The following is a 9549-nucleotide window of genomic DNA, read 5'->3' on the forward strand; positions in this document are numbered from 1 at the left end:
CATGCAAAATTTCAGTAATAAGTTTAAATACATGAAGTGGATTCTTTTGGTTATTGTGGGTGCACTGCAGCGTCTCAGCTCTCAGCACACCACTGTCACTGGAAAGCATAATACTGGTAGAAATTTTTGTCTGCCCTAGGGTATTAACTTCCCCCATGATAAGTGCCCCTATGCAGGGACTTTCCATACAGAGACGCAGCGCAGGGCACTATCACACCAGTACTTCCTCAGCAGTTCTTCCCCTGCTCTCACCCTGCTTTATTTCACTTACCAGTGGACAGCCTCCAATGTGATGCAGTGCCATTGCAGCAGAGGCTCTGCAGTAACTCCTGTCAGTGCAGAAGCTTGCGGCACACTTTCATATTGTGTGCTATTGCTAAAATGTGAATGACTCCCTCTGTGATGCTGGAGTTGCAGGAATTCTGCAGTGTGGTCCTTGCTAGCAGTCAGAAAGCAAAATGCTAAATCGGATTGATTGAAGAAAGGATTGATCCAAACACCATTTTCCCTCCCCTTAGACAGCTTTAGCTGAAAAATCGAAAAAAAAAGGAAAACTAGGGATGTCCTGTAAATGAGGACAGTAAGAATACAGGGCAGGTTCACAATGTGTATTTCTTACACTGCAGCAAAGCTGGAGGTTGGGATCCTATCTACTTTCATCCTTCTTGGGGAGTAAATGGTTCCACTGAGCTATTTTGCTTTTGCTCCACACTATCACTGGTGTTACTAGAGATCCTATCCCACAAAGAATTTCCTTCATGTCTTGACAAGCTTTAGCGATGGTTTGGCTTTAGCATTGCCAGTTCCTGTGTCTTATGCGTGTCACATCTATAGCCAGTTTCCCTGGCTTTCTGACCTGCCTTCAGACTGTTAGTGGAGCTTTTAACAGGGTTATAAGCCCTACTACTAGCAGCTGTGAGGACTAGCAAGACCAATCTATTGTATATATATTTAAAGGGTACTTAGAAGATGCTTTGTGAGGGATGAAGGCAAGCCTTTCAGAGATCAGTCATAGCCTTCCCTTTTCTTCTTGAGTTTCCAAAATACAGTTCACTTCCTGATCTTTGAATAGAGTACTTCATTGTTGACATGCTGATTAAACAGCAGAGTCAAGGGAACTTTTAAGGAAGAATAGACCTACCCAGGCTGCGGCTGGTGTGGTGTTATGGTGGCCAGCAAACAAAGATTTCTAGCAGGAAGAAAGTGATGTCAGTGCTGTCAGGGGAGGGAGAATATTATTTTCTGATTAAATGGTCTGCTGAGTGACATAAGGGAAAAGGAAAAGATAATTTGAGACTTCTCTGGCAGATGCTTACCTTAACTACATCACGAACATTTCTGTCAGATATGCTCCTAATGGCATGCAGTAGCAGGTGCAAATTAGTGCTCACAACTTTCCTGTGTGGTAGGCGAGTGTATTTCTTGACTTTGCCAAGGAGAATGCAAAGCTTCAATGGCATAAAGTCTCAGTGCAAACAGGAGATAAACAATGAACCTGGAGATTCTTGGATCTCTCATTTTTTCCCTTTTCCCTTTCACACTGTCTTCATGACCCCTTAGAATTTCTGCAGTAGCAGTGGAGTCACTGTCCACCTCAGTTCTGCAAGGAGAGGATCTTCTGTTGATAAGCTCTAGCTGGCATTGTGGGTTGCCCTTGTAGCCATTCCAGCTGAAGAAGAGAAATTTATTACAGCCGCCACTGAAGTGTCTTGTTCTACATACTCATGTCGTGTCCTATTGACAATCTCTATCTTGCTCAAGGTGTTTACAAAGCAAAAGAAAAACAGAATAAAATTTAAATAATTTTAAATGCAAGGGAGAAGGTGTAAAACTTTCCTGTCTTCTGTTATGGAAGTGTGGGTTTTGTTCAGTTTCTTTAATGAATGAATGCAACCTAAGTGTAAAGCTAATCAGACACGTCTGGCTTCTGGTGAGATTTGTCACATCTGTTGGGTTTTCTGAAACTTTCCAAGACTAAGGATATTGGATCATTTGGCTTGTAAATTGGGACTTACCTCATCTATATGGCTGTTCTGGAAAAGCTTGAGCAAGATCACTTTACCTCAGCTGAAATCAGACGTTAATTTCCAGTACTGGATGAACTACTGTGAACCAACACTGATGTTTTCCAAAGCTTCTTAATGTTTCTGAAGATAATGTATCTCCAAATTAATCTGGAAAAGGCCCTTCTTTTCTTTTATATTCTGATGTCAATTGGAGAAGGAGGAGAAGTCCAAAATAGAGCTAATTTACATAAGATTTTCATCCCTATTCAGATTTATCTGACATCAGCAGAAAATCTCTTCTCTTGCTTACTGTTGCTGCTGAGACTGTGAATTGCCATAAGGAAGTATGCTTCATTATCTGCAGAGAACCGGGGCCATGACCATAAATCTGAATTGCAGATGTTACGTGGTTTCTGTGGTAACGAATTCTGATACTGTAGACGCCAAAGTGTGCAAGATCAGACAGACAGAAAAATTAGTCTGCAAGTGGCAGTTTGTCTTACTCTAGCATGTGAAGTGGCAGAGAGAGTACAGTGAAAAAAATCTTGATTAGAGACTGTGCTTTTTATAAATGTTCTTTTTCAAACATTTTCTCCTTCTGAAAAGCCTACAGTGTTGGCAAACCTTCACCATGTGTACACAGACTTCTTCCCATTAAAATGACAGACTTCTCATTAAAATGTGTATTTCTCACTACTTTGTTTTGCAAGTCAGCTATGTCTTCCTTGTGTTTGAAAAGCTAACAAAGCATCACAGCATTTTAGAAACTGTTTGAAAATCTTTCACAAACCTGAAGATAGTTCTGTCAGTGTCCTTCCAAAACTCAAACCATTACAGTGACAAGCAAAAGTCAAAAAAGGTAAAACTGCAAGGAATAACTACAGAAACCTGTGGAACATACTAAGCAATCAGGAATGAGAAATCAACAGGGTGACTTGCATTTAGCAAGCATGAACTACATAGAATGCTATTTTTCTCCATCATGAATTTGTAAGCTCCATTCATTACTGTTTCCTGCAGCTTTCATACTAATAAAATTTTTGTTCCTACCACCCCATGTGGCACTTTGATAGGACTGTAGTGTCAGCAGCCTTCCTTTTAGGGGTAGGGAAGTTATGCCTGGAAACTGAACTATGTCGTAGTTCATTGGGAAGGACGATCTCCAAAATATCCTAATGGGAAGACCAGTCCAGGATGGTGATAATGACAAAAGGTATAAAGAAGTACATCAGAGGTTGCTGTGTGCTTTGAGTAAAAATATTGCTGTGCTGCGTATTTGGAGCTATGAATGCATGCCATAAAGAGACTGCTATTTTGTTGGTCTTGTGGTGTGACTGCTTTGCAAACAAAGCACTCAATTTGCATCATGACCAAAGGCGCTGTATGGTGGTGATAATCTATTCAAAGCTGATACTCTACCCCTGTATAGAAGCAAAGCTGCCTTCTATACATCCTGCCAAAGTAGTATTTCATGAAATTAATAGAGCTGCAGACTCAGGTGACTGCTGTTGTAGTTTAATGCTAATCTTGCTGCATTTTCAAGTTTGGGTAGTGGCATTATCCTACTGTGCAAGGCTTTCTGGTAGCAGTTGTTAGAACTGTGAATTGTTCAGAAGGGACTCTAGTACAATGTAGTACTGAAGAACATAATTCTTAATGCATAGCTATCTAATGCACATTTGATTTACATTAATATCTTGTGCGTAGTAAGAGGTCACAGCATCAGATTCATGTTGTCATTAGTTAAGAGGACTGCTGTACAGGATATTGTACAAGTGATCATCAGTGTATTCTGTGAGAGGCAGATGGAATTTTCAGTATGTTCATACTGACTGCGTAAGCACTTTTTTGTCCAGTGCAACATGCTGCATCATGACACAATAATACAAAAAAAAAAAAAAGGTGAATTGCACAACTATATGAAAAACAGAACAAATAGCTCCATAACTAAGGCTGGACTAGGAGGAGATGTAGTATTACCATTTTTAGAGATAACGTAAAGGGTCTAATTTTCATTCTATTGTAAAGCAAGAACCCAAAACATTGAAACCTCAACTCAAATGACATGGCAAAAGAGATTTATGTTTTCTGGCTAACTGCAGCTTTTGGCTGGCGATGTTTCCGACTGCTTCTGAATCTTTAGCATGAGAGCAGATCCTCAGCTGATGTAAGCTGGCATAGCTTCATGACCTATGATAATCAAATTTGACAGTCTTGGAGAATGATGGAGCAGTAGCCTTAATGAAATGCTTTAACAGTTGATTTGGAGGATGGATATAAACAGGCTGGAGAATATCTCTAAATTTAGTCAGTACAGTGATGACATAGATGTGGGCTATGTTTCAAATGCTTAGGCTGACTTTCTCAGGCCCACTGCTCCTGCCTGACCTCTTTAGATTACAGCCTTACAAAATCTACTCTTCTGAGTAATTTCCCCCTTTCCCCAAGAACTTTTAAAACATTTAGTATTTCAGTTTAATATTTTTTTCTTAAATTTAAATCCTTAATTTGAGTTCTCATCTCTGCAAAGTGGCTGTGGCTTTCAAGAAAAAAAACCAACAGTATTTAAATTTTCAAGTGGGATTTTGGTTCAGCTGCTCTTTTCCTGTGGTCTGTCAGTGCTTTTCATCTGGATAATGGAGGTGAAGGTCCTTCCTTGGCCTATGGTGTAACTAACCTGAAAGAAGAGTCACCCAGCTCCAGAAGAGCTGAAGACAGGAGGTTGTTGCTTACCTGTGTTGTCTGTAACAGTACTTGACCCAGAGCTTTACAAATTAGCTTTCTGCTTTGTACATAGTTTTGTTAGTCACCTTAAATAATTGACTTGTGATGGTGAATTGATAAAGTGACCAAAAATGGAAAGCATGTTTAGAAAAGGGGGATGAGCTGCCTTTTTGACTTAGAAGTGACCACTCCAGCAGCTGCACTATTAAAAGTGTCATACATTCCTCAGCTAGAATAATGATGAATATGAAGGGAAGGAACAATTGCTGTGCTTTGTAGATGTGAGATGGGATCTTTAGGGCACCTGTAGGGATGCTAAGTCATATCTTTGCAAATCATCAACTATGAAAATATCTCCAAGTGATGAAAAGTAAAGCTACACCTAAAAAGGGCTAGAACATTAATTATCTTTGGGTACTTTGTATCCTTAGAGTTGAACTTCAGTTATTCAAAAATGTTTTGAATATTTAAGTACTAGCATATTTGCATACTCATGTTTTCAAGAACCTGAAATCCTCATGGTAGAAAGCTCCAGTGCAGATTTAGCTACATCATCTGCAGTAGGAGGTCCCTTCACAGAAGATTAATTTACAGATCGGTGAAGAAAGCTTCTGGTCTTTTATACTTCCTTTGTTACCATTATTCACAGAAACTGCAAATGAATAGCACCTTTTAGGACATGGAATCTATGCCTTGTCCAGTGCAGAATTCTTCCTAAGGGCACTGAGTTTGAAATCTATGATTTTTTGTGGCACTTCACTAATCTCTGTAAAGCCCAAGTTCAGTGATACAGACCACAAGAACAAGAGTGTCTGCATGGATTTGCACATCTCTTTTGTTTAGGAAAGAAGGGATAAGCGAAGTTCTTTGTTTTTTTCAGGATGTTTCATAATATTGATATCTCATTAATGCACCACTTTGGGTACTAATTTGCAAGGAGCTGACAGAAAACAAACAAGAGCTAATAGCCATTTCCTATTGCACAGAAAATTATAGTTTGCATTAGCAAGTGCTTGGCCATGCTGCACTTGCAGCTTTGTTGGATTGAACTGGCGTGATTTGAAATTAATCAAATGTCTGGTTTTTATTAATGGCATGTGAGTGATTGACTGTGGGTCTTCCTTCTCTTTATACTAAAAGAAAGCTATAGAAGAGCTAACACAGTGGTTGAAACCAAGAGCAAAAAAAGTGCCATTTTTCTTTCATTTCTCCTTGTTTATTGCAGGAGTCACTTTACTGAAATCAGTACTTACACGTAGTTAAAACACTCTAAATATGATTCAGAGGCACCTAGGGAAGTTTGTAAAATTAACTTCAGTATAAAGAGTTAAAAATGGATTGAAAACAGAAAGTCATATGTCTGATGAATTTCTTATGACAAATACCAGCCCAGTGAAAGATAGGTATATTCACTGGATCATATGCATCTGACTTAATTGTGGAATTTCACCACTAAAAAACTTTGTGCCCGACAATGCAGTTGCTAAAATCCATTTTGAATGGTACTGCGTAGCAGTTGCCATCCAAATCTGTTAGTTACTTTTACTGACAGTAAAGGGAAACTCAGTTCAGTATGTTCCACTGAATAAGGGAAATGAAATGGTAGCACAAAATAATTTTCCAATTAGTTTTCAAGCTAAGCAGAGTTTTTGCTAAGGACATGACACCCAAGTCGCCTTTCTAATGGATCTGTCGACTGAGTATTTTATATAAAACTCATGTGAACCTCAAGCTCTTGCATGAAGTGAATGTAGGGGTTTTTGTATCTATCTGTCACTTTTATTTACAAACTTGATTTTTAATGGTGAAGGCCTGGATGTGGGTTGAGTTAGTATGTTTCTGAGAGTTCTCAGGCATAGGTTCCTGTTACCTGGTGGATGGCTAGGGCCAAGCCTTGGAAGCTTCTTTTCATTCTGTGCTTAGGCAAGATTATTACCCTTGCTGTTGCATTGATACACACTGGACAAAGCTTCTGGGGCCACTTTTCATCTTTTTAGTGCCTTGATTCATTCCCCAATTCGTTCTATCAAGTCATCTCCTTTTTCATCAGCACACATGACCATGGACATTTCTGTCTGCTGAACACAGATCTGTCATTGTTGATTAATTGCTTGATAAGTTCCAAGATACAGACATTCATTCAACAGAGAAATGGAGGTGTGATCTTGCAAAGACATGATGGTATGTACTTCTGACACCAGCAGAAGATTGCGTCTCTGGGACTTTAGCAGTAATAAGTTATTTTCTGATTGTTTAACTTAACTTAAAATGTGTTTGAAATAAGCTTTTCAGAAAGAATAATATGACTGACTGTTGTACCAACTTACAGTAAAAAAAAACCAACAACATTTCCCCATGAAAACAGTGGCTAGATTTTTCAGTTATAGCTGAATCTGTTGTTGTTCTTTTTTTTTTAACTGCAGAAAGTGAGTGAAAAAGTAGGAGGTGCAGAAGGAACCAAGCTAGATGATGACTTCAAAGAAATGGAAAGGGTAAGTCTACATACTAATGTGTTTATTCATTATTACCATTCATTTTTACTTTCTAGGACAGGAATTTCAAAGCTTTTGTCCCTGAATCACTTGAATAATTTTGGAAGACTTAACTTTTAGACAGCAGGACTGAGCTTTCCACTTTACATTTCTTTTTGTTTTCTAACCAAGACATACATAATAAATGGCACTCTTTATATTGCCAGTATTTCATTCAGAGATTGAGGCCGATGTCAGCTACAAATTACTTTCAGTTAAACCATTGTAGAGGATCTCTGAAAACAGAGAGTCCATCTACAAGATGGTAAGTTCAATGGCAAAAGGTGCTTGTAGTTCTCATCTCCTTGACCATCAATCAAGAGTAGCAAGAGCTGACGGCTGAAGGGGGTTGACAGTGGCACTAGGATATTCATTTATAGGTTCAGAGATCCTGTTAGGCAACCTCCACTGGCAGAGTGCCTTGGGTAGATGGGGCTAACCCCCCCCCCTACAGACTACTTGGTGAGCCTGGAAGAGGGAGCACTGAGTGTTTCTATGGAGGGAAAAAAAGAAGGCAAAAAAATCAACCCACAGCTGTGTGTGGCACTGATAATATTTCAGTTGCAACGATCGGTAGGGACAGGTTGTTTTTTCCAGCTTCAACTTTGAAAGGTACTATCAAATCTTGTAACACAAGCTACTGCTAGGTGATTTGCAGGGTATGTATCTGATATATCACTCTGATCAAGAGAAACAGAAGCTATTTATCTGTACATTTCCATGGTGAGATAGAGAAAAAACCTTGGGTGTAAACTAAAGGAGAAGGGCGTATCCTTTCTACTTCTTAGAGAAAAAGTACTGCAGAGTTGGTTTCTCCCCTTTCCTCCAGCTTCCCTTTGAATGTGCCACAAGTATAGGCATTGCTGTCAAAACTGGCAGGTTGTTAACGAAGATTCAGAAAACTGGTGCAAGATTTAGAGTGGAAAATAGGACATTGCAACCGCCAGGGGTGAATCCCATGTGCTCGTGGGCGGCATGGATTGGCAGCCTAGGAGGTAAGAGCTCTGAGAGTTGAAAAGAGAACGGAGTAAACTCATTGGTTGCCTCTGTGCTCCCCGCCTGGCCCCATGGCCCTTGCCAGCTTTTCTGCAGGCAGTGGACATGCTCCTTCTGCCTATCCCTGGCCTTCTGTTCCCTCGCCCCCACTCTCTCTGCAGCCTTCCAGCCAGTTCTGGGCTCCCTACCAGGCAGTTCAGCTACTTATTCACCCAGCCAGGCAGTCCTTCTTCTGCTTCTTTGTGTAAAGCACAGAGCAAGACCTGGCAGATGGCAGTGGCAACAGGAAACAGGAAAGATGTCAATCACAGCATGCTGCAACCGACCTATCTCAGGTGTTCTTTTTTAAAATAGGAACTTGCCATTTTGGTAAGGGAGTTCACTCTGTGAGACACAAGCTACCCTGCAGAGAAATGCAATGTGTCTTCTTAGATGCAGAGTACAGGACAAGTTACAGGGATCCCCAAATCTGCCGAAGCAGCAGTCTTTTCTTTGAGGCCTGATTCTGAGAAGGGGAGTAGGTGTACACTTTGCTATATGCAAACAGGCAGTTCAGCTACTTATTCACCCAGGGCTGGCAGACGACTTCTGCTTCTTTGTGTAAAGCACAGAGCAAGACCTGGCAGATGGCAGTGGCAACAGGAAACAGGAAAGATGTCAATCACAGCATGCTGCAACCGACCTATCTCAGGTGTTCTTTTTTAAAATAGGAACTTGCCATTTTGGTAAGGGAGTTCACTCTGTGAGACACAAGCTACCCTGCAGAGAAATGCAATGTGTCTTCTTAGATGCAGAGTACAGGACAAGTTACAGGGATCCCCAAATCTGCCGAAGCAGCAGTCTTTTCTTTGAGGCCTGATTCTGAGAAGGGGAGTAGGTGTACACTTTGCTATATGCAAAGCTGATGTGATGTGGAGAGCTTCTTAAGAAAGCAAGAATTCCTATTCCAGTAGAAGAAATTAATGCTGTTCAGTTCTAAGTATTTTAAATTCCTGAATATTAAGTAATTCTTTGTGGACTTGGCAAGGGGAAATAAATGATGAGTGCATACATGCTGATAGGTTTCTTGAAAATGGAAACTGATTGATACCCAGTCTTCCTTACTCCAGTTTTACCAGACCTCTCTCTCTGAAAGAGGTAGACAGCCCATTTTCACTGAATTTCACTGAATTTCACTGAATTTCTAGAGTTGGAAGGGACCATAGAGATCATCTAGTCCAACTCCCCTGCTGAAGCAGGATTGCCTAGAGCTAGAGCATGTTACTCAGGACTGCATCCAGGCGGGTCTTGAA

The 9549-nt window shown here is 40.3% G+C and overlaps 1 protein-coding gene across 1 annotated transcript in view; it reads left to right on the plus strand.

Moving 5' to 3' along the window:
* Positions 1-7153: 7153 nt before the first annotated feature.
* SH3GL2 (SH3-domain GRB2-like 2) overlaps positions 7154-9549 on the plus strand; it is a 22261-nt gene continuing 19865 nt past the window's right edge. The window contains exon 1 of the mRNA XM_014952612.1: positions 7154-7222. Within this exon, the coding sequence (XP_014808098.1) occupies positions 7214-7222 (9 nt within the window). The 5' untranslated portion in view covers positions 7154-7213. The remainder of the gene's footprint in view (positions 7223-9549) is intronic.

Source organism: Calidris pugnax, unplaced genomic scaffold (genome assembly GCF_001431845.1).
Source record: "Calidris pugnax isolate Ruff unplaced genomic scaffold, ASM143184v1 scaffold208, whole genome shotgun sequence".
NCBI lineage: Eukaryota > Metazoa > Chordata > Aves > Charadriiformes > Scolopacidae > Calidris > Calidris pugnax.